Source organism: Otolemur garnettii, unplaced genomic scaffold (assembly GCF_000181295.1).
Source record: "Otolemur garnettii isolate 467f Iridium unplaced genomic scaffold, OtoGar3 scaffold00030, whole genome shotgun sequence".
Classification (NCBI taxonomy): domain Eukaryota; kingdom Metazoa; phylum Chordata; class Mammalia; order Primates; family Galagidae; genus Otolemur; species Otolemur garnettii.
This window is the reverse complement of record NW_003852425.1, coordinates 8,931,220-8,955,791: the sequence shown is the minus strand read 5'-3', so window position 1 is coordinate 8,955,791 and position 24,572 is coordinate 8,931,220. Positions and strand designations below refer to the sequence as shown.

Here is a 24,572-nt window from a genome sequence, read left to right as displayed (position 1 = left end):
TGTTCATACATCAGAAGGATTAATATTGTTGCAATGCCCATACTATCCAAAGTCATCTAAAGATTTAATTCAATCCTTATCAAAATTTTAATGTCATTCTCCACAGAAACAGAAAAAACAAAATTTGTATAAAACCACAAAAAGCTCTTGCATATCCAAAACAATCTTGAGGAAACTCAGCTCAGTGCTCATAGCTCAGTGGTTAGGGCGCCGGCCACATACACCAGGGCTAGCAGGTTCAAACTCAGCCCGGGCTGGCTAAACAGCAAGGACAACTGCAACAACACCCTGCCATTTTTTGTTTTCTTGGCTCCGTGGCAGGTGCCTGTAGTCCCAGCTACTCAGTAGGCTGAGGCAAGAGAATTGCTTGAGCCCAAGAGTTGGAGGTTACTGTGAGCTGTGATGCCACAGCATTCCACCGAGGGCAACATAGAGAGACTCTGTCTCTAGAAAAAAAAAAGAAGAAGAATCTTGAGAAAACAAAATAAAACAACAAGCAAAAAACAAAGCCAGAGATACCACAATCCCTGACAGAAAGATCCATCCCAAAGTTCCAGGGAGTAAACCGCACCCTACTGGGTACAAACACACACACTGACCAATGGAACAGAATGGAGAGCCCACAGATAAATCTATGCATTTATAGTCGATTGATTTTTGATGAAGTCTCCAAGAATACACAATAAGGAAAGGTAATCTCTTCAACAAACGGTGCTGGGAAAAGAGATATACACATGCAGACGAATTAAATTTGCCCTACTACCACGCCATAAGCAAAAAGTCAGCTTAAAGTTGGTTAAAAACTTAAACATAAGACCTGAAACTCTTAAACTACTAGAATAAAACATAGGGAGAAAACTTTGGTCTGGGCAATGATTTCTTGGATATGACCCAAAAGCATAGGCCACAAGACAATATAGACCAATGGGATTAGAGCCATCTGACGAGCTTCTGCACAGCAAATGAGACATTAACAAGGTAAACAGACAACTCCTGTATTTGGAGCAAATATTTGCAAACCAGATATCTGATAAAGGGTTAATATCCAAAATATGCAAGGAACTCACATAAATTGATAAAAATAACAAAACTGCCCAATCAAAAAAATGGGCAAAGAATCTGCACAGATATTTCTCAAAAGAAGACATACAAATGGCTGACAGATACATAAAACAGTGATCAACATCACTGATCATCAGGAAAATGCAAATTACAATTACGGCGAGATATTACCTCACACCTGTTACCATGGCTGGTATTAAAAAGATAAAAGATAACAAGTGTTAACGAGGATGTAGAGCAAAAGGAAACCTGGACACTGTTCACTGTTGGTGAGAAAGCATGTCAGGATAGCCAGCACGGACAAGAGTACGGTGATTCCTCAAAAAATTAAACCTTGAACTACCGTATGATGCAGCATTTCCACTTCTGGGTGTATTTTAAAAGCATGAAATCAGTTTGTTGAAGAGATGACAAGACTCGCACGCTCACTGCAGCATTGTCACAATAGCCAAGATACGAAGTCAACTTCAGTATCCGCTGAGGGATGAATAGATAGAGAAAATGTAGCATCTGCACACGGAGTATACTATTGAACTTTAAAAGGAAAGAAATTCTCTCATTTACGACATGAATGAATCTGGAGTACATTACGCTAAAGGAAATAAGCCAGACACAGAGAAAGGAACACTACACGATGGCACTCACAGGTGGAATCTGAGAATGTCAAATCATCCACGTAGAAAGGGGAAGGGGGAGAGTCCTGGGTGGCAGCTGGGCAGGGTCGGGAGGGAAAGGGAGATGTTGTTCAAAGGGTACAATGTTTCAGTTGGATAGGAGAAATAATCTATAGCACAATGTGCCTATAATTAATAATATACTGGATATTTCAAAATTGCTAACAGACTAAATTTTAAATGTTCTTCTACAAAGAAATTGTATATCAGGTGATAAATACATTAATTGACTTGATTTAATCATTCCACAAGGCATACACACACCACAATATCACATGGTATCCTAAAAAATATATACAATTATTCGCAATGTTAACAGAAGTCTTTTTTCCATTGCACTCAAGCCCAAACTATGAATCTTCTTTTTCTCTTCTTAACTGAACAAATGTATAAAAGGAAACTAACACTTCTCAGTCATGATTCATTTTTTGTTATACACTTCAGATAGGGCATGCATAAAAGGAATATTACTATATTTGATCCGAAGATAATAAATCGTATTTCCCTGTTTTTGTTTTACAACTTGGAAAATAATGATGTTTTCAATGCAAGAATAGACCCATTATCCATAAAAAATTGCATTGAATAAAAACAAACTGTGCAGGACAGGAATGCACATCTTGCAAAAGAAAAAAAAAAATAGGTAAGCACAATTTATTGATGAAATAAACTAATATAAAATACATAAATTGCCCTTACCTTTGGAGCTGAGATTATAAATTTTTTTTCATAGTCAACTGAGGTGCGATTAACATTTAAGTACAAAGGTTACTTAACATATAAGCATAAAGTTTTCTCCATGAGTAACTTTGGATTTATGAATCACACTTACCAGCAGTTCGTTAGAAGCTCTGTTTTGTGAAAGAGGAGATGTTTCAGCACATTATTCAGCTGAGGACTGTTATTCTGAACACAAGACCACGCAGAAACACAGTGCCAGAGCAGGTGGCTAACTTGATATCCTTGATTAGATTGCGAACGTTTCTGAAGTTCAAATATAAAAATATATCTGAGAAAGACTTCTTTAACTTGAACAAACATAAAAATAAATTTTAAATATACAAATGAAGATGTGTGCTCTTATTTTTGAGACAGAATCTCATTTTGTCACCCTGAACAGAGGAGTGCTGTGGCATCATAGCTCACAGCAACCTCAAGCAATTCTCTTGTCTCAGCCTCCCAAGTGGCTGGACTACAGGTGCCTGCCACAATGCCTGGCTATTTTTTTTTTTTTTTTTCTGGAGACAGGGTCTTGCTCTTCCTCAGGCTGGTCTCCAACTCCTGAGCTCAAGCAGTCCACTTGCCTGCCTCGGCTCCCAGAGTGCTCAGATCACAGGCATGAGCCACCATGCCCAGCAAGATACATGTTCTTCCATACTTTGGTGTTTCACCAAGTGGAGCAATTTACAGAGTACCTGCTGCTAAGTACACATAGTTAATCTAAATCCAATGTATTTGTTTTTCATATGGGTCCCTTGTTTTCAGTGATACCAATTCTATTATATAACAAAAATCTAGCAATCTGTAAAATAAGGGATAATCATTAGACACAATTGTGCTTTTTAGACTCTATGAGACTTAGTTGTCCCTGAAACCTGAGGAAAAGGTGATGGGATAGTTTGAACAAAGATCTAACAGCAGATTAGATTTTAAAATGTGGTAACTACTTCAAAAACCAAACTCTATGCCTGCCAGGACATGGTCAATGTCTACTAAGCAACTATGTTCAAGGTCTTCAAATTCCGATCACAAGCCATCTGCTGTTTGTGTTCCCTGAGAGTGCTTCTCCACAGCTTTATCAGGGCACTCAATGCCTGGCAGACATGGTGACACAGCACTCTGAATTTCTGTGAACAGTGAAGATTCAAACACAACCTATAATATGTGCTCCAACTGCTAACTTAGTTGGTATTTTGTGCAGAATCTAAAGGGCTTTGTAATCCACATTTATTTCACAAAATAACATCAGCCTACTATTTAAAGATAATTTTCATGTTTAGTATTCTTAAGATAGAAAACCTGAAGTCTATATATGAATTTTAAACTAAGACATTTTGAGATTACAGTAAACTGGTTAAGTCCCACCGACATGCACTGAACTACTTTATGTCAGGAATTCTGTTAGATGCTAGAGATAAAGGCATGAGGAAGACAAAGTCTGGGCAAGGCTACCGACTCTGGGGAGCAGTAATTCAGAAAAGCAAATAGATGTTTAGAATGTTAGGATATTCTGTAGAAAAACTCTATGCTAAATCAACGTAAGGCATTCCGCTGAGACGTGCCGACCTCAGCACAGGCACACACACCTCATGTTCTGCTTTGTGTCAAAGCCTACCCAAGAAGTCGCACCCATATAAATGAAATTCTTTTCTGAAATTGCTCTTGGTGTCTCAGTCTGGATGCCTGACAATCCTCAGATTGCAGACTTATTCGGAACGAAAAGGTAAGTAAACGAATGTTTGTTTTGTTTTGTTTTGTTTTTTGGCCAGTGCTGGGTTTAAACCCGCCACCTCCAGCATCTGGGGCCGGCACCCTACCCTTTTGAGCCACAGGCGCCACCCTGTGGATGTTTGAGATGGCTTCACCAGTTAGCTTAAAATAACACATTTGGCTCTTTAAATCAAAGTTAGTGATGGCCAGGTAGACTATTCAGTTAGGTCAAAAATTCTTGTGTTAACACTTATATACCAATACCGGACAAAACTCTTGGAGCATCTGGTAAAGAAAAGATTAGAATTTAAATAAACACCATTTAAACTTTATTTTCAATTTTATATGAGGACATTCTTACTCATCGAGGAAGAAATAAATCAGACTCCTGATGTCTGGGACTGATCTGACATCATGTTATTCCAAGCTGGTCTGGCCCTCCCAGCCAGGTCATTTCGATCTGCTGTTGGATGTAAACTCACAAAATAGCAACCTGAGGCAATATCACTCTGAGACCACAATAAATAAACACAACTATCTGACGATTTTTTTTCTAAGCACAGACATAAAGTCACTGTGCCACCCACAAAATATACCCCACCCAGAATCAACCCTACCCTTTGACAACAGCAAATCTAGAAAGAACCCCATAGCCCCCCCCCTTATCCAAACACAGCCCAAATCTTACAATTGATTCATTCTAACCCTTTCTAAGACCTTTTTCTAAGACATTCCTCTTACTAACATATCCAAGACTCCTCTCTCTCTCTCTCTCTCTCTCCCCAACTAGAAACAAACCCCATTTGCCTGACTGCAGATAGATGTGCTCCTGGTGGCCTTTGGCTGAAGGGCATTGACATTATCCAGAGCAAAGGAACCTGCCAGGCCAGTGAATTTCCCAGGTCAGTGGGGCTTATTACTGATCCTCATGCATTTTATTTATTTCAAGCATTTCCATGGAATTCTTGCTAAATTTTCTTTCCTGATTTTAAAGAAAAAAATCTATCAAGCTTAGATAAATTGATAGAATGATATTATGCAATTTAATATAAGTGTCATGTATGTCATCGGGGAGCAGGGCAGGAGGGAGCAATGGTTTGAGACTCATCCGGTGGTACAGACTTCTACGCCTTTGTACTAAATCAGACAGCTCAAGGTGGTTGGCAGACAAGGGCCATTCACAACTATTAACAAGAGTATAGAAATAAGTAATACATATTTTAAAACTTTCATAACAATTTGACAGGGTAATTATGTATATTCAGTCTAATAAAAATCAAGACTTGAGGTTTTTATGTCTTTTCAGGTTTTTTTAAAGAATTTGCTATTATTATATTTTACAAAATCATTAGTCTGTGATGGTTTGGAAATTAAACGGAAATTTTGGGAGGAATCTTTTACCATAGTTTGAAAAGCACTGGGCACTACATTGGATGACTCCAGAGAACTTCCCCCCGCCCTTCTTCTTGGCTCCCAGAGCCACTTTCTACATTGTTTCATCCCCTCCCTTGCTGTCCAGCTTTGGACTGTCAAGTGCAGCTTGTGTTAATGCCTACTTTGAAAAGCCCACCTACAAAGTGTGTTAATCTACTATTGGCTAAGAATTCACATAACCTCACCAGCTTGAATTTGATGTAAATTGAGGTACACAGACTGCTGAGAGACGGACCAGGCTCTCCTTTATAACAGAAAGGAGCTGTGGGCATGGGCTCTGTTTTGCCTGCTCGCCCACAGCGTCCAGGTTCATCTTGTTTTCACTCATTAAGGGGATGGCTGACAATGTCATGAAAGGCCTGGATAATAAGACATGAATCTTCTAAGAAGGACTTGATCTAACAAATGCAATCAGTGTGACCTAATTCTTTGTACCCTCAATGAATCCCAAACAATAACAAATAATAATAATAATAAAAGACATGAATCATAGGGTGATGCTCTAATTTTAAAGAATGTGTGTCTTAGTCTACTAGTAACCATTTACAATTACAAAGTAGTGCAAAATATCCCAAATTTAGATAATACCTTTGGCTTTGCAAGTACTTAAAAGTGTTAGAGGATGAGATTGCTAATCACATCAAGATGTAAGCTCTGTGCGTGTGCTAGTTTTCAGAGAACTATTTTGGACCATAGAACAGGTAAATTAATAAAGGGTCTACTGCATTTTACCCGAGTTTAAATCTAGAAACTTCTCCAAAGAACGATTGTACTATTACCATATGACAGCTATACTTAGAAAATTCAGCTTTTCTAGTGGGGAAGGGACAGAGTGGAAAACTCAACCCAGCATTCTGGCTCTGCAATCCACAGAGCTAATTAAAGTATACCATTTGTCAAAGTCAAGAGAAACTCTATCTGGATCACTTAAAAGGACATTAAAGAGAGAAAAGGAGCCCAATAGCAGACAAAAGGAAACGTCCTATTCTTAAGTGGAACCAACGCCCATATTGTGGGTATCCTAATGTATCACAATACTCTACAGAACATTAATGCAATTTTAGTTATCTCTTTGACAAGAAGTTATGTTTTAACTAAGATGCATATAAACACATAAAATTAAATATTTTAGGGTGACCAAATGCTGCCATTGACCTTTTAGCATTATCAGATGATAAGGACTACATTAATAAATTGATAAATCCTCTACTATATTAATACTAATACAGGGAAAGGGAGAAAGAACGAATATAAATGTAGTTTTTATAGTCACATTTTTATCTTTTTTTTTTTTTTTTTTGCTTTCCTTTTTCCAGAAGGTGAGAGAGTTCACTATTGATGGGTTACTACTTAACTGAACTGGAGACGCTAACTTAGATTAAGTTCTACTGGAGAACGTGGGTGGAAACTGTGGAACTTCAAGACATGCAATCAACCTCCAAGTCAGTGCTGATTGCCCGAATCAGCAATTTCTGTGGCACTGCGGCTACTCGATCTTAAACAATATTTATGGTCTTTGTATTATAAGGTATTAGGAGGAGAAAAAGAAGAGCAATAAAGCTGATAGGTTGTAATCTGTTATAATCCCCTTATGGGATCACACGGATCGTGCCGAAATAGAATTTAGAAGAGATTGAATCTAAGCTTTGTTCTGCAAAGTAGAAAGAGAAAAAGAGAGACCTAGTGACTTGCCCCCCTCTGAACTGAGATGTTCTTTTCATGTGTTGACATTTTTGCCCTTTCCACTCCAGGCCGAGCTGTACGGCAGTAACCTTCCATTTGTGTGCTGTGTGTGTGTGCCAAAGTGACAAAAACAGATTCCTTAAAAAAAAAAAAAAAAAAAATCAGCATTGACAGTTGCCCGGCTCATAAGCAGAACATTCATGATGCCAAGATTTCATAGAATGTTATTTGTTTAAAGGAAAAAAGCTCCAATTACTACATTAAGTCAACATAATCATATCCTTAGATGACAATCAAGATATTTAACTGCTTAGGTTAAAGTGGGTTCCGAAATAGGATAATATTTTTCAATAATCGCTGTTGACATTTGCATAGCACTTAATAATTTGCAAAGCACATGCTCTTTGGCAATCTTTACATCAATGCCGTGGAAGAGTCAGGGCAGACAGACTGGTGACGATGAGGCGTTTTAAAGATACGTAAATGGAGGTTCGGAGAGCTTCCTGGCCCCTCTGGATCACACAGCCACGTGGTGGCCAGGTGTGTTCTCTGCATGATCAGTGCTCCTCTTTCTGTGGCTCAATATCTTACATTATATAGCACTGTAAAAACATTTCTTAAACTTAAAAACAGATTCTTTTTTTGCACAAAGAAATTTGTGTTAACTAGTAATTATAACCAAAAGTTTCAATTTATTTAGCAAAATCGCTTTTTATGGTTCATCAGTAATGAGCCAAAGGGAAAAACATTCAGGCCTAGAAACATTACAAATAAATGTGGTTAAATGTATGATCTAATATGTTTATTTTATAGCTACTTTTAGAAAGCGCCTAAGGAAATCATAGGAAAACTGTGAGGTAACATATAAATAATGAGGAATCTTCTTTAAATTACCGTAAGTAATTCATCTTGAATTATGTAAAAGTATTTTCCTTTTCTAAGAAGTTGTTAGAAAAACAAATTTTCTATTTATAGACTGTAAAATAATAAGCAGAAGTAGAAAAAACTTAGGCTGTAGAAACACTCACTGCTCTTCTAGAAAATATGGGAGAAAAGAACATGAAGAATTTATTAACCCCAAAGACTGAAGTTTGTCTTTTGATGTATCCTCAGTCTATAAGGTACATGCACAATTATGCAGCTCACCGTACTTGCGTTTGCATACTTATAGTTTGTTATACACCAAGGAACTACATAATGAGGACAGATAGTTTTATCTAGAGTTATTTACTAATACCTGAGTTAGAAATTAAGCGAATTTCATATTCTAGGGATTATCTTTCAATTTTAACTCTCTTTTAAAGTTTTCAATTGATTTTAGTAGCATATTAAATTTTATTTCATATAAATTTTGAAAGCATAAAAATATTATATTTTCTTTTAAGAATAACCTGCACCTTACACACTGTCCCTTTAATTAAAACGTAGTATTTTGAGATGTTAATTGATAAGTCAATCTAAATTATGTCACAATTTCTAATTAAATAGCTGAGATGGAATTTATGAGGAAGAAGGTTATTATGTCATTACTCCCTTGAAAGTAGTCACGGCACAAACTGATGGCCCACTACTAATCCTATCAACTGCTATTCAGAAAATGTGCAGGTGGTTGCGTGATGTTAGATCTTTGCTGCTCACTACTCCCCTCAGCTAAGCTCATCTTCAACAATGCTTCCAGAATTGACGTCCACAATGATTAAATCATAGCCATCTTTTCTGATGCACACCCACAATATTAGGTTACCCACCGTATAGGAATCTGTGTTCTCATATATTTTCACAGGGCCAAAGATTGATTCAGAAGGCATTTCTCTTTTACATATAACTTCTGAGGTTTTCAGGATGAATTGCACATTTGAAAAGATGTTTGGATACTTCTGATATGATTCGTTGCAGAAATAAAGTGCTATTGTAAGAAAAATCATTTGTGAGAAATAGTTCATTAATATTTTTCATTGTGTTTCATTTGACTTTTAATTAATAAACTATGATTAAAAGAAATACTTAGACATGGAAGCTGCTGTACAATCTCCCATCTGCTCGAGATTTATAATGTTATGTGCGCCCCCTGGTGGTATAACATCAACACAAACCTATTAGGTAAATAATCCGCACCTAAGAGTTAATAAAATTCAGAATAGCAATTGCATAATGATTGAATCCTCAATTAAATGTAGTTACAGCTCAATAACGCTTGGAAGTTTCCAGATGAAAGTAAATCATGTTGTACTAACACTCTATTCATAATTGATATTTTTGAAGTGTCATCCCACAAATATCAATGTCATTTATTCTGACCTAACATTCTCCCGTTTTATTCCTTTCAAGATGTCTTCACTGATTTTTCAAAGTATATATTTTAAAATATAGGCAGAAATTATGTAATTAAACATAAGAATCTGTTCTATCATCTTAGTGCTGTTCTTTACTTAAACTTTTAGATAGTCTCTGGGTTTCAGTCCATCTACACAGTGAAAAAATTAGCAACAGCAATCCTTCTCCTGGTCAGCTCTGTGGCGTAGCAGCAGCTGCTGACAGCCTCAAAGAGAAAACAGACAGTCGCCAAGACAGATGCAAAGCTAAGGCTCTAGAAGCCAAAATCTGACGATTTTATTCTTATGTTAAAGAAAAATGTTCTTGAAACATGTCTATAATAATACGCTAATATGAGCACTTGGGTTTTAGTTGAGTAATTTTCCAGAATGTATTTGTCACCATCATCTGAACACATGATAAGTCACCATGCTGAACTTGGTGAGGAGTGAAGCAGAGGATTTATATAATTTACTAAAGAAATCAAAACAAAGGTTATGAGAGACAAGGACTCCTGTTCTATCCGTCTGCAGCTTCCTCTTGGTCACACCTCCCATCAGGACTTCACAGCAATGGTACAAATTGATCAGTCTCCAAAACACTTCCACTATCGCCTTTTAGTCTGTCCTCCAAGACTTTTTCCATCAACTATCATTTCCTTTTTTAAAAACCTTAAGTCTCTTTTCCTTATCCTGCAACACACTAATCTTCTCTTCTTTTTACCTTGTTTTTTCATGAAAACCATTCACATATTTATATGTCAGCATAAAAATTTATAGCTATGCTTATTGGAAATAATTCACTTTATTTTTCTTGTGCTTAAATTTTCCCCTCCCTGTGTATTTTTTTCAATCTGAATTTTGCTTCCACTTCTCCACTGTTGCTCCACAGGCCAACAATAACTTCGTGACAGCAGAGACTCATCACTTTCACACCATTTATACTTTAACACTTCTACTGCTCTGGATAGTATTATCTTCCTGAATGAACTTCCCTCCTTAGATGTCATCACTTCCTCTTGCTCCCCTGAATTCTGTTTTGCTGAGCTCTGTTATACTAATAACCCGTGAAATGTTTGTGAAGAATTTGCTTTGCCTCACTCACTCCTTACCCTCCTGTTATCTCAGCTGCATTAACACGATGAATGTCAAATCCATATCCTGGGAAGGCTACACTTATTTCCCTAGTTCCAAACCTATGTTTTCAACTGCTGGCTCAGCTCACTTTGTTGTTCTTAGTAGAGCACCATGGCATCATAGCTCACAGCAACCTCAAACTCTTGGGCTCAAGTAATCCCCTTGCCTCAGCCTACCTAGTAGCTGGGCCTAGAGGTGCATGCCACAACCCTGGTTATTGTTCAATATTTCTAAAAAAACTTTCTCAGTTCAGAATATCATTTTCTTATTTTAATTTAAAGAAGTTTATTCTGAGCCAGTTATGTCAGACCATGGCCTGGAGAACCATGCCCAAGAAGCCTTGAGCAAGGGGTCTCCAGAACATCATTATTTGACCCTATTACTCAGAATGAAAAACTTCAGCTTCCTCTTAGCACTCCTCATTTTCTTTATATATAGCTTAGAAATTTGTCACCAATTTAAGTACTTTCCTAAAACATGAATTTGATGTTCTTGAAATCTAGTGACATAGATACTATTACTGATAAAAAAAAAAATTAAGTCACAAACAAACTCATCTGCTTAAATAGAAAAGTAAAAAGATGAAGTAAGAATAGGAGTTACCCAAGGTTGGAGTAAGAGGAGGAGGAGGGGGAGTGGACAGGAGGGGAGATGTTGGTCAAAGGGTACAAAGTTTCAATTAGACAGAAGTAACAAGTTCTAGTAATTGATTGCATAGCATGGTTATAATAATAACTAACGTATGCTGCCAAATTGGGGAAAGAATTGACTGTAAGTCTGCTTACTGCAAGTAAATGATTACTATGTGGAGCAAAAAAAGCTAAACCAATGCAGTCTGCTAAACCAGCAGCTACGCTGTTCAGCACTGCAACTATCATCTTTCATGAAATACAACTTATGCTCTTTATAGTGACAGTCTGCGCTCCTCAAAATATAACTTCAAACATTTATACGTATAAAAAAATAAAAGATACTGTACCACGTAAATATGGCTGAAGCCTAAGTAAATGTTGTTTAAAATTTTCTAGGTAACCATGCAGGAAAAATATAAAAAGTCGTAAGAAAACCAAATAGCCAATCTGTCAAAAGAGAAGAGAAAAAAGCATTTTTTGTGTTGCATCAGTAAATGTTTAAGAACCATAAGGAAAATAAAACATTTTATTATTACATTTACTTTTGATAAAACAATTTCAAGCTCACTTGATATTATGTGCTTTTGAAATAACTTTAAAACACTTTTATCAAGATTGAAATGCTGGTTCTGCCAAGAAACTTTTTATAAATCATCTCTACATTGCATATAATGACCAATACTGAATGCTATTTTGTTCTATGTCCTTTAGAACAATATTCTTCAAATTGCAAGTCATGCCCCTTAAGTGAGTCATGAAGCCAGTTGAGAGAACATTTTTAAATAAAAGAGAAGACAAAACATTATAGGATATGGCACAATTCCTTATTTCAGTATAAAATTGAAAGTATGTTACGAGTTTGCTAGATTTAGTGCAAAGGATATTTCTTCATATGGGTCTTAGTCAAAACAGTTTGAAGAGCATTAGCATTCAGTGGTGTTGAGAGCTATTCTGCCTGTTGTACTAAGCTCAATATTCCTTCATGAAGCAAAAACAACCCTCCCATGTCATTACTAAATAAACACTGCAAAGTCTTCTGTGAAGTTTAAAACACATGCATAGCTAAAAATAATTTTACATAGACTACATAAAATGGGAAGTCTGAAAAAATATACTATCTGCAAGATTTTACAGAAAACCAGAAAAAAAACCAGTAACTATAGAAATAAATGGAATACAAGTTGTCTAAGTGACTAAATCATGGAATAACAACAGGGGTCACCATCGTGCACGCACATGCACACATGTGTCTCTCCAAAGCCTTACAGCACAGTGTAGGGTATCATTAGATACACCTGTGGAAATACAATGAATTGATGACTCTAACCAAGTCTCAGGGCTTCACTCATGACTATTAAGCAAATTTGTGGCATTACTGGACTTTGAACCCAGGAAGGGGTATGTTGCTCCAAAAGTCATGAACTTTCTACTTTGGAAGGCATTACCAAATACTTTTCTTAATCACAAACCTGTATCATTAAAAAGAACTTTGGGGCAGCACCTGTGGCTCAAAGGAGTTGGGCGCTGGCCCTATATGCCGGAGGTGGTGGGTTTAAACTTAGCCTCAGTCAAAAACTGCAAAAAAAAAAAAAACTTTGGAAAATGTATCATCAATATTTGTAATTGTTTTCATAAATTATAAACATGTACCCTTTATAGACATAAGACAAATAAAAATAAAATGTCTATCAGGTCTGTCCGACATTTTCATCTGCAACATTCTGAAGGCCAGATTTTTTTTTTTTTTTTTTTTTTTGCAGTTTTTGGCTGGGGCTGGGTTTGAACCCACCACCTCCAGCATATGGGGCTGGTGCCCTACTCCTTTGAGCCAAAGGCACCGCTTCTGAAGGTCAAATTTTTATTCAAAACTCCACCTCTCCATATTGCTATTGATTTCTGAGACTGGGTGCACACCTTCCGTGCGTCCTTCCTGTGTATTCTCTCCGTAGCCTGACAACTCGGGCTCTGCCCCCTCTGCTGAATTTCTGCTTGTCAATTCACCCTTCTCTGTTCTCTCATCTCTTTCCTTTGTCCTTCTTTTGCCTTCTATTCCCATCTCTTCTCTTCATTTTCCTGACTCCTTTAACTGAGTGTGAAATACAAATGCTTGGATAATATTTATCAGGTGTTGTACTTTATGATTCATGTTCTTCCATAGAAGCTGGAAGAGCCCTGGTCACGTTTCTCTCTGACACACATTAAACCATGTTGTTTATATGTTACTTTCTACACTTCTGTAATTAAACATCAATAGTTAAGAAGATTCTATACTGATAAAAGAAAAGAATGCACACAAAATCTGAAAGGAAATAATATTAGAGAATCATGCATTTCCAGCACTCTCCAACCCTGAGCAACTTCATCAAAGGAAAAAGAAAACTATGCATGTGGAGGTGGGTCACACACCTTCTTATTCAATAAATCATTCTGTATAAAAGAGAAGAGCAGTAGGCCTTTCAGATACATAGTGAAAACCTCTACATAAGGCAAGGAGGACAACTGGAATGGTTTCTTGCCTGGAATCAAAGGTACGTATAGATAGAGGGCATCCTTATTTCCACTAGCTAATTTATATCGGCTAGAACAATAAAGAGTAAGCATTAAAATTAGTAAATCTGAGAACCCGGGTACATGTGTGGCATGATGGCTAGGAGGGTGCTGTCTGGGTTTTGAAACCCTCCCTGCTGCGGTCGTTTGGAAGTCACTTAAACTCTGTGCCAGTTTCCTCATCTGTGAAATGGTATCAGTAATATCACGTACTTATTAGGATTGTGATTGAGTAAGTCGATATCTATAATATACTTAAGGCACTTATCATTGTGTAGGGCAAATAGTTAAGTGTGGTCTAAGAATGTGTAGCTGTTATAAGAACCAGCAGAGATTGTTTAACCTTGCAGATAAGAAGATAAAGGAATCTTAACATTAAGTGGCACAGGGTGTACAAGCAACAGATGCAGCGGACAAAACTGTATTTCATAGCTATTTTTCTTGATATCAGAAATACAAAAGGCAAGAAGTGGAAAAGGCCACTGAAAGGCAGAAGAAAAGCAGATAAATCCAGACCTGCTCTCAGCTTCCCCAGGTCATTTTCTACTTCATTTTTCCCACTAATACATATACGAGTGCACAGGTATGTTGATTCTTAGTTAAATATTATTTTCTTACATTAGTTTATGAAATTATATTTTCTCAAACTACCTTCGTTTGGATATCAAACAATAATGTACTATTCACATTTAAAGAAGATTAAAATAAACTACTAAACAAGAGAATTTCCACAATAGATCTCAATGTCCTATTTGAATCCTAAAGCGAATGTCACGTGGTTATGGGTAGCATGTATAATCTGTAAAATGCTCAAACTTGACTAAAACACACCTTTGTCAGCTTTATCTCCACTGAATATAAGTACGTCTTCAGGGACGCGTCGCAGCAGAGTCTATGTAAAACGGATTCCGCGACAAAAAACAAGGCAGGCAGGTGATCATAATCAAAGCAAGCGTGGTCCAGGGAAGCATAAAGCATGTTTAAGGCTTCTGAAATATTAAAAAATATAAACTGCATCATTTAAAATTCATCCTGCTTTTTTATATGCTATAATTAATTTCTGCAATTAACTGCCTAATCAGTCACCAAGATCAGATTAGGGCTTAAAAACATTTTTACAAATTCTTTGATGCCTTTCAAATCAAGGGGTGACTTCTAAGCTCTGTTCCCCTTAAACTTGAGTAGGCTTTATGACAAGCTTCAACCCACAGAATGTGGCAGACATGATACCAAGTGACCTCCAAGGCTTCATCAGAAAAGACACCACAGCTTCCAAGACCTTTCTCCCAATACCCTTATAGCTTTGGAGCCCCGAGCTGACATGTAGGAAGGGGTGCAGGAAGCCCAGCTTCAAGGTATGAAGCCACTAAGCTAGAAAGGCTGCATGGAGCATGAAGAAATGCTGGCGGACCGGCTGTTACAGGCCATGCTAAATAGGTCACCAGGCCACGTAAAGAAAGGCAGAGAAATGGGACAGAGCCAGATGGTGGAAGGCAGTGCTAGAGTCACCTGGTGTAAATGTCAGAAGACTAGAATACCAGGGCAGAGGAAACAGGGCCACCCAGGGGAGACTGTACACTAAGGGCCTAGAGCAAATGGCTCCCCACATCATTATAAAAGTTTTGAGGAACTGCTGTGTAAATATCTCAGGAAGAACAGAAAAGGCAGGCACTGGGGACAGCAAAGAGGCCAGCTCAGCTGGAGGATAATGAATAAGTAGGGTGGTAACCAGGTGGCAAGTCACACAGAACCTTGTGGCTCTCATATGAAGCTGGGCTCATTTCAAGTATAATCAGAAGTCACTGAGAATTATTGAAGCTTTAGATTGATTTCTGTTGGGTGGAAGGTACAGGTAGGACACCTGTAAGGTTATTTCAGTTATGGAGATGGTCAGAAGAAATCATATGTAGGGTATTATTTGGAGTACAATCTCTGAATGAGTTAAAATTCCCTTGGCTGTGTGTAACAGAAAACTCAACAAGAAGTGTCTTTAAAATAAGGTTTATTATTTCACAAGATCAGAACTGTAAAGGTTCCAGGGATGGCTAAGACAGCTGCCCTCTGCAAGGTGCTGCTTTCATCTGTCAGCCCCCCGGGGTGCACGATGCCTGTGATGACGGCACATGCTCTGGGCCTCACATTCTCACCCAGCACACGAGAGAGGAGCAGAGGGATCCAGGGAGAAGGGATGCTTTCTTCCGAGGCATGTCTCTTTCAAAGGCAGGTAAACAACAAGTGTTCAAACAGGGCTGCCTTTACCTTCCTTTAGTCAGGACTGGGCCGTGTGATGACCCTCAGTCTAATCACTAGCACGTAGAAGGGAACTGTGGCAAAGATTCAGACCACCTGTGATCCACTCCCTGGGGCTGGGCAACACTTCAGGATCACCTGACGAGAGGATAGCTGAGCAAACCTGAAATTTACTTGGCAAAGAAGAGTGAGCAGCTGCTGGTTGGTGGTAAACCAAGAGTTTACCTCAATATCCTTGCAATACTTAATACAGGCCAGGCTATCGGTGACACCATGACCAAGGACCAGGAAGACAAGTTAGACACAAAATAGTTCTTACTCTTCCTATTACTCCAAAGCCCCCAGAGAGCACTACAAAACCCGATTTATCTGGGGAGATACTCTCTCATCTCATATGATTAGCATTCTAAAATTCATTTTAAGAGGCATACACAATACATTTATGATCATGATAGATGAAATTCTACCCCTCCTTAAAAGCAATGCTATTTAATTTCTTTTTGAGAGTAGTTAGTGTTTGAAAAGAGACACAAATGAGAAACGAGAAATGAAAAGGTAACTGAGCAAAGCTCGCTCCCTAAAATCAGTGAAAACCAAAGGGCCACTTGATTAATGTCTTATGGGGAAGGATTACAAAAGGCAAAAACACGTTTCTCCAAAGGATGGTGCCTATTGTAATTGGAAATCACTGAATGACATTTTATATTACTTTTTAATTAGTTACTAATTTTAGGGAAAAAGCAATAAAGACTCTGCTGAGCAAAAGATTTTTAAAACAATTTTGTAATTAAAAAGTTGAGCAGTTAAATTCATAAATTCAAAATTGCAAAGGAACTTTCACAATGAAATGCTACAAGATATTTCAAGAGAGAATGGCAAGCTTCTCTCCTGCAAGATCCCTAAATATTAAAGAAAATACAGAAAACACTGGTGATCTCGACTGAGGATGGGGAGCACATACCATCTTGGATTTCTCCTTTGCACTGAGCCAGATACATCACCTCCGTCCACGCAGCGGGAAGGTAGACGTGCCGGCCGCAGCCCAAGGTTTTGAGACCCAGCTTTCTCTGTCATGTGGAGGCATAAAAAAGGCAAATCAAACTGCACAGTTTTCACGTATTTATTTATTTATTTATTATTAACCCTTAATTATTTCCCAAGAGTCATTTCATTAGAGTAGTGCTCTTGACCCACAACTTTATATTTTTGCTTTTTATTGTATTTTTTGACATGCAAACTGCACTAGTGTTAAAATATAGAAAATGTTAATGGTCTGAGTAATATCAGTAGTTATTTGCTCAAAATAATTCTTATTCTTTACTTTCTACTGATTACTTTTATTTCATTTATTTTATTTTTTAAAGGAAATGTATTTATTTTACTTTATTTTGTAAAAGTATTCAATAAATAGGTTTAAGCAGAAACGAGTTTGATGTCAATTTGCTGGAAAGCCCTGATGATGTCGGGGTTGCTGGACTGAAGGGAATGAACAGGAAGGGTGGTCAGGAGTGGCCCCCCTTCCGTCCCATCCTGTGCCCACTCCAGGGGCTGCCCCAGGGGCACTTGGCCAACTGAAGAGGGGGAGCTCACTGAGCAACGTGCCTCCTGGCCCTGGCTGAATGTATCATTATCAAAAGGATACCCTTTTTCCAACCAAAAGTTTTAAATGCATTTTTTCAAAGTTTTCAAATATATGGGCAACCATGAACTGAAAAATAACAACCATCACAACAGCAAAAAAAATTAAAAAAAAAAAAGATGGCTGAATTTATGCCCTGTTTTTTTTCAGCTTTCATTTCATGAATTATTCAATATCAAAGAAAAATATTTGTATTCTTTCTCTGTCAAAATTAACCTGAATCTGAGACAGAAAAGGCAGATCAAGGACTTACTTCACTTCCCGTTCTGTTTTCATACCTTTGAAAATATGCGAATCAATGTCATATTCATAAAGGATTATTTTTCACAAGTTCGGTAAAGAATAGTTTGTTACCGAGAAAGAACAGATTGTGTCATGCAAGGCAAGTAGAAGTTTAGGAAGGTTTTCTTTCCTTTTGGAAAGAAAATCAGTCTCGCTGACTTTACCAAGCGAGCTTTACCCAGGACCTTTTCACTTCTCATTTCCCATTTATGTCTCTTTCCAAACACTCTCTAACCAATCTCAAAATATGTCCTCTTGGGACCATATCATATCTCCATTAAAATTGTTTCAGAAAAAAAATTCAGAAATTTATTTGCCAAACTTTGATATTTTGCTATCGATTCTTGAATGGGTTTCAACAGCTATATTCTCCCCAAATATATGAGGAACCTTCACTCAAGAAGCCCTCTGACATTCAATTATTTGGCTATAGGCTATTACTTTAATTTGCATTAATATCTTAATGATGCCTACTTATAACTAAGGAAAAATGTGTATTTATTTTCCTTTCAATATTTTAGAACATGTAACCATCCACCAACTGGAAAAAGAAGTTTCTAATTAAAAGTAATCAAATGGTGTGCCATTACCTTACATTTTAGAATGTTTTTTCTAGCTACTTCTAACAATTTCTTGTGCTCTGTGGAATTTTTTGTTTGATTAAATTTCAAGATGAATTCATTTGTGATTGAAAATGATGGCCTAAATGAAACAAAACAAAACAAAACAATGATTATAGCTATATGCTCCAAGTTTCAATTAATCAACTTTCAGTGGCTAATTATTTTCTAGGAAAAGATACTTTATTTTTTTTAATGTTTCACCAAAGTCAACAACAAAAAATCCACGTGCAAGCCTCCTAGATTGATCCTGTCACACTCTTAGATTGAGAAACATAATTTCCACTGTCAAAGACATTTGTGGCCTCTGAAAAAACTGCTTCTGAGGTGAAGATCTACTCTGAAGAATGATTTACACCCTCACATAAATTGATGTTGGTTCAGTTTAAGCCAAGCTTTCATTCCCTCTGTGCATGTGGAATCCATCCAACCGTGGCTGGAGCAAGGTGAGCACTGGGGGAAATAAGTAGCTGTATTATCTCTGCATGAGACAGAAAGCTATCGCAGCATTTTGAGAAGAGGAGCATGGTTGAGCTTGAGTTTTAGTAAGATCACCACTTGCTATATTGTGAACTGGAGTGTGGGGAGGTGGGATGTAGCAAGTGGGAGAACATACCTGTAGTTAGCTGAAAGGTAATGGTGGCTTGGACCAGGGCTGTAGCAATACTTACATAAGAAAGGAAAAGGGTTTGCTAACAGATATATTTTGATCTTAGTGCCAACTAGAAATGGTCATTGAATTAGACATCAGACATGAGAGAAAGAACAGAGTCATGATTCAACTGAGGAATCAGAAAGATAGAACTGCTATGTTCTGAGATAGGGAAGATTGTTAGAGAAGCAGATGTGGGGTAAGGGTAGAGAGTAAGGTCAGTATTAGACATATCGTGTTTGAGATGACTGTGGCCATCTGAGTGGAGGTGGAGAGCAGGTAGTTAGATGGACAAGGATGAATTTCCTGAAAAAGACTCAGACGAGATACATCAGTATTTGAGTTACCAGTACACATAGGGCATTTAAGTCTTACGGGAAACAGAATAAACAAGTGCTTCAAAGGGAAGGGGGGAAAAGAAGTTGAGGGCGTGCGCAAGGAATGAGGAGAGTGGTTATAACGGTTTACTCGGCACAGAGTTGAAGGTGGACATGTCACTACATATACCCATCAGGTACCACATGCACAGATGTGCACACTAAAAGTCCCGACTTCCGCATTAGACAATTCACCTGCATAACAAGAACATTTGTAGCCCCTAATATCTTAAAATATAAAATTATTTTTAAAAGCAACATCAAAAAATAGCAACACTTTGGACACGGAGAGTGGAGTGATGGACAATGGAGACGTGGCAGGGAGAGGGTGTCGCGGGGAGATGAGAATGAGCTAGTGGGTACTGGGTAAGCTCTTCCAATGGTGGGAAACTGAACTGACCACTGCACATGGGACAAAATTGCTTCTGTGTCCCCATAAATTTACATAAATAAGCAAACAAAATGAATAGTGAAAAATGAGTAGAGTCTACGAATTGTACTTCGGTGAGGTTAAACTTTGTGGAGTTATGCGAGTAGAAAGAGAAATGTGGGGAACTAAAACACATTTTTAATAACTGAATATACTCAGAATTTGCTGAATTAGATGTTCTATGAGATACAGAAAAAATGAAAAAGTGAATAGAAATCAGATTTTTCTTCTGACTGACTCACAGTCCTACAGGGAAGACAGATATACCAATTCAGCCATTTGCCTCATGGATCTTACACTCTTCTGGGAGAAAATACTTATCCCGTAAACAAGAACCCAGCACATGAGCAAGAGGAAGTCTAAGCGTGGTCAGCACCATGAATACATTTGCATAACCAGGGAAGTGTGAGGAGAGTAGCAGGAGAAGGCACTACTGTACATAAGGCTGTCACAGAACGTTTTGAGGGAGAGATATTTGAGCTGAGATGAGAAACAGACAAAGAAGCAAGAGACAGAGAGACAACAGAGAGACTGAGGATGAGCCAGGGAGGGAGCAGGGGACCAGAACATGCAGGTATTTAGAGCATTTCACTCTAGACATAATGGAAGGCATTACAGAGTTTAAATTAGAGCATGATGCTATTTCATTTACATTCTTAAAAATCACTGAGGTAGCTGTTGGGAGAAGTGGGTGAGAGCAGGCACAGGCACCAGCGGGAGGCTATGGCAGAACAGCAGGAATCAGATGAGGCAGACTGGGTGGGGCAGGAGGCGCAGGTACCAGAGAGGAAGAGACTGTGCTGCAGGTCACACTGTTACAGAAGGCCAAGAACTCATCTCAGGTCTAACTGTAAAGCCTATCCAAGTCTGCCCTGTAATCTAATGTTAAGGTAGCTGCTTTGTATTTCTTGCTACAACTTACTTAACTTTCTCTTATTGTGGTATATACAATTTGCTTAGCGAACATCTGGTGTTTGCCTTATACCTACAGTTTGAGATGTATAAAACGTGCTTTCTCTGTTTTACAAAAAGGAAAAGGAGGCTCAGAGAGGTTAAATCTCATACTCAAGGTCTGATCTTTAAAAGGAAACAGAGCCAAATTGGAAATAAGCTGTCTGACTTAAATTCTTTGCATTAAGCTCCTTGTCTAAGATTCCTCAGAATGATTTAGAGTGTAAGGATATGTAACACATTCTTCTTCTTCTTTTTTTTTTTTTTACAGTTTTTTTGGCCAGGGCCAGGTTTGAACCCACCACCTCCGCTATATGGAGCCAGCACCCTACTCCTTTGAGCCATAGGCACTGCCCACACATTTTTCTTTTAAATAAAATAAGAGTTCAATGCAATTTAAGCAGAATTCCCCACTACCGACCACATGTCATACTCTCCAAACATGTATGCGCGCGCGCACACACACACACACACACACACACACAAATCCAGGTTTTCAAATATAAATTAAAAATCTTATTTTCTGTGAGTGGTGAGAGGTCTGCATTCTGTTTCATTCTTCGGCATGTGGCTATCAATTTTTCCCAACACCCTTTATTGAACGGGGATTCTTTTCCCCACTGTATGCTCTTGACTACTTTGACAAAGATCAGATGGTAACATGAGGATGGTTTTACATCTGGGTTGTCTGTTCTGTTCCACGGGTCTACGTCTTTGTTCTTGTGCCAGTGCCATGCCATGTTCGTTACTAAAGCCTCAAGTCTGATATTTAATTAAAAAATGATCTTAATATTTCAACAGGGATTGCATTGACTCTGTGGGTCATTTTAGGTAGTAGAAACAGACATTTTAACAATGTTGATTCTGATTCTGAGTCCATGAGCACAGTATGTTTTGCCATTTGTTTACAACCCCTGAGATTTCCTTCCTCAGTGATTCATAGTTCTCCTTGTAGAGGTGTTTCACCTCCTTGGTTAAATATATTCCCAGGTATTTTTTATTCTTTGTTGCTGTTCTGAAAGGTATATGTCTTTGATTTTTCTCAGTTTGACTGCTAATGGTATATAGGAATGTTACTGATTTGTGTACAATGATTTTGTAACTTGAGATTTAGCTGAATTTATTTATCAATTCCAGGTGTTCTTCAGCAGAATTTTTAGGATTTTCTAGATTAACCTAAGGCATGAAACTGTAAGAATTCTAGAAGAAAATGTTAGAAAAACTCTTATAGATATCGACTCAGGCAGATAATTTATTTAAAAGATCCCAAAGGCAATAACGGTGGCAACAAAAATTAACAAATGGGGCTCATTAAATTGAAAAGTTTCTGCACAGCCAAGGAAGCAATCAATAGAGCAAATAGACAACCTATAGAATGGGAGAAAATATTTGCTTGGTGTACATCTGATAAAGGGGTGATAACTAGAACCTACAGAGAACTCAAGCAAATCAGCAAGAAAAAAAATCAAGCAACCCCATAAGAAAAGGGGAAAGACATGAACAGAAGCTTTTTAAAAGTAGATAAACCCATGGCCAGTAAACATATGAAAAATTATCAACAGCTTTAATCATCATAGAAACGCAAGTCAAACGCATAATGAGATATTAATTAACTACAAGAGAATGGCTTTTATCAAAAAGTCTAAAAGAACAGATGCTAGTGTAGATGTGGAGATGTGTAGCGAAAGTAACATTCATACACTGCTGTCGGGACTGCAAACTAATCCAACCTCTATGGAAAGTAATACAGATATACCATGAAAAACTGAAAGTAAACCTACTATTTGATCCAGCAATACCACTATTAGGTATTTTCCCAGTGGAAAACACCTGATTTAATCAAAAAGACATATGCAATCAACTGTTTACTGCAGCACAATTCACAATCACAAACGTGGAATTAACCCAAGTGTCCATCAATATGAGTGGATTAATAAAATGTAGTATGTGTATATCAAGGAGTACTACAGCCACTTAAAAACATGTTAAACTAATACTTTTTCTAACAACTGGAGACCAGTTGGAACTGGAGACCATCTTCTAAGTGAAGTATTAGAAGAATGGAAAAACAAACAGCACATGTACTCATAATATGTGCACATATGATAGTGAAACTCAACAGAAATCAAGCAGGTGGGAGGGGTGAAAGATGGTTAAATTCACACCTAACAGGTACGGCGAGCACTACCCAGTGATGGGCACACTTACAACCTTGACTCAAACTGTACAAAGGCTATTCATGTAACCAAAGATCTGTACCCCTGTAATATTCTGAAATTAAAAAGAAAAATTACCGGAGCCCCTCCTATCTCCTCCTTACTCTCTACTTGTACCCTAACCAGAAACCAGGCTCACAGCTGGTGCCTGACATCTGTCTTGAGTTCTTCCCAAGTCACAATGCCTGCTGGTTTGTCCACATCGCCACAAAAGGCCTTCTCCAAGTTCTTTGGGAATTTACCTGTCAAAGAGACAAGAATGTTTTTCCTATGCCTCGATTATAACCCTCAGTGAAAAAAAATACACAAAATATCGATATATATTCTGATGTTAGATGTTTTATCTAAGCTTTTCCATAGGCTCTAAGGAAAATGCAGTTGTATTCTTTTACCTCTAAAGCAAAATATAGTCTCAGGATGAAAACAATATCTAATTAAATTTCCATGTCCAGAATATATTTTATAAATAATTTTAGTTTTGTCAAGAAATTTTCATTGTTGATTATTATAACCTGTACTACATCACTGGAAATATAGAAAGTTAATCATTTTTACCTTTCTATATAGATACCAGATCCTCAGTTGGTCTCCTACAATTCATGTTCATAAATATTTAATCAGAAATAAATATAAGTAGTGTAACCATTCTTGCACATCACAAATAGAGGATGTTATAAAAATTAACCCTCACTTAATGACATACATAACACATGATAAGAAACAGAAGATAAGTTTTAAAAGTAAATATAGGCATTTGAAAAGAAAATATACTTTAGCTTCACAGACTTAAATTTCTTCAAAATATCAAAGGACTTCACAACAATAAATGTAATCTACAATAAGTATACAAGTGCTTTCCTGTAGAACCAGCAGTGAATAAAGATCATCATTCTAATTTAACAAATAATGAAAAAGTCTCTCAGTTGCACAAATACCCAATCCAAACTGGCCCTTTATTGTACTAGTCTATGAATTCAGAATTGTTTTCTCTTTAGCTGGCAATGCATTTGTTCAGTAAAACTCTCTTACAGACAAGATACTTTGCTGTATAGATTGAGGGCTAGCGGAGGAGTCAGGCCTGGCCTCAGGAAGTTCACACTCTGGTAGGGAAATGAGACACATCCCTTTGCGACATAAAGGAGTTATACTGGGGGAGGCGGAGCAAGATGGCGGAGGAGACACATCCCTGAGTCAACTCTCCCGGTGTTTTCAGGTGAGAGTGGACTTATTGAATCTCTTCCGCG

The 24,572-nt window shown here is 37.6% G+C and overlaps 1 protein-coding gene across 1 annotated transcript in view; it reads right to left on the bottom strand.

Moving 5' to 3' along the window:
• Positions 1-24,572, bottom strand: part of TMEM232 (transmembrane protein 232) — a 183,969-nt gene that overhangs the window by 138,936 nt on the left and 20,461 nt on the right. Inside the window, exons 2-7 of the mRNA XM_023512700.1 lie at positions 18,673-18,784; positions 17,123-17,228; positions 14,743-14,900; positions 11,712-11,811; positions 9,032-9,189; positions 2,569-2,720 (exon numbers count right to left, since the gene is read on the bottom strand). Of these exons, the coding sequence (XP_023368468.1) occupies positions 2,569-2,720; positions 9,032-9,189; positions 11,712-11,811; positions 14,743-14,900; positions 17,123-17,228; positions 18,673-18,784 (786 nt within the window). The remainder of the gene's footprint in view (positions 1-2,568; positions 2,721-9,031; positions 9,190-11,711; positions 11,812-14,742; positions 14,901-17,122; positions 17,229-18,672; positions 18,785-24,572) is intronic.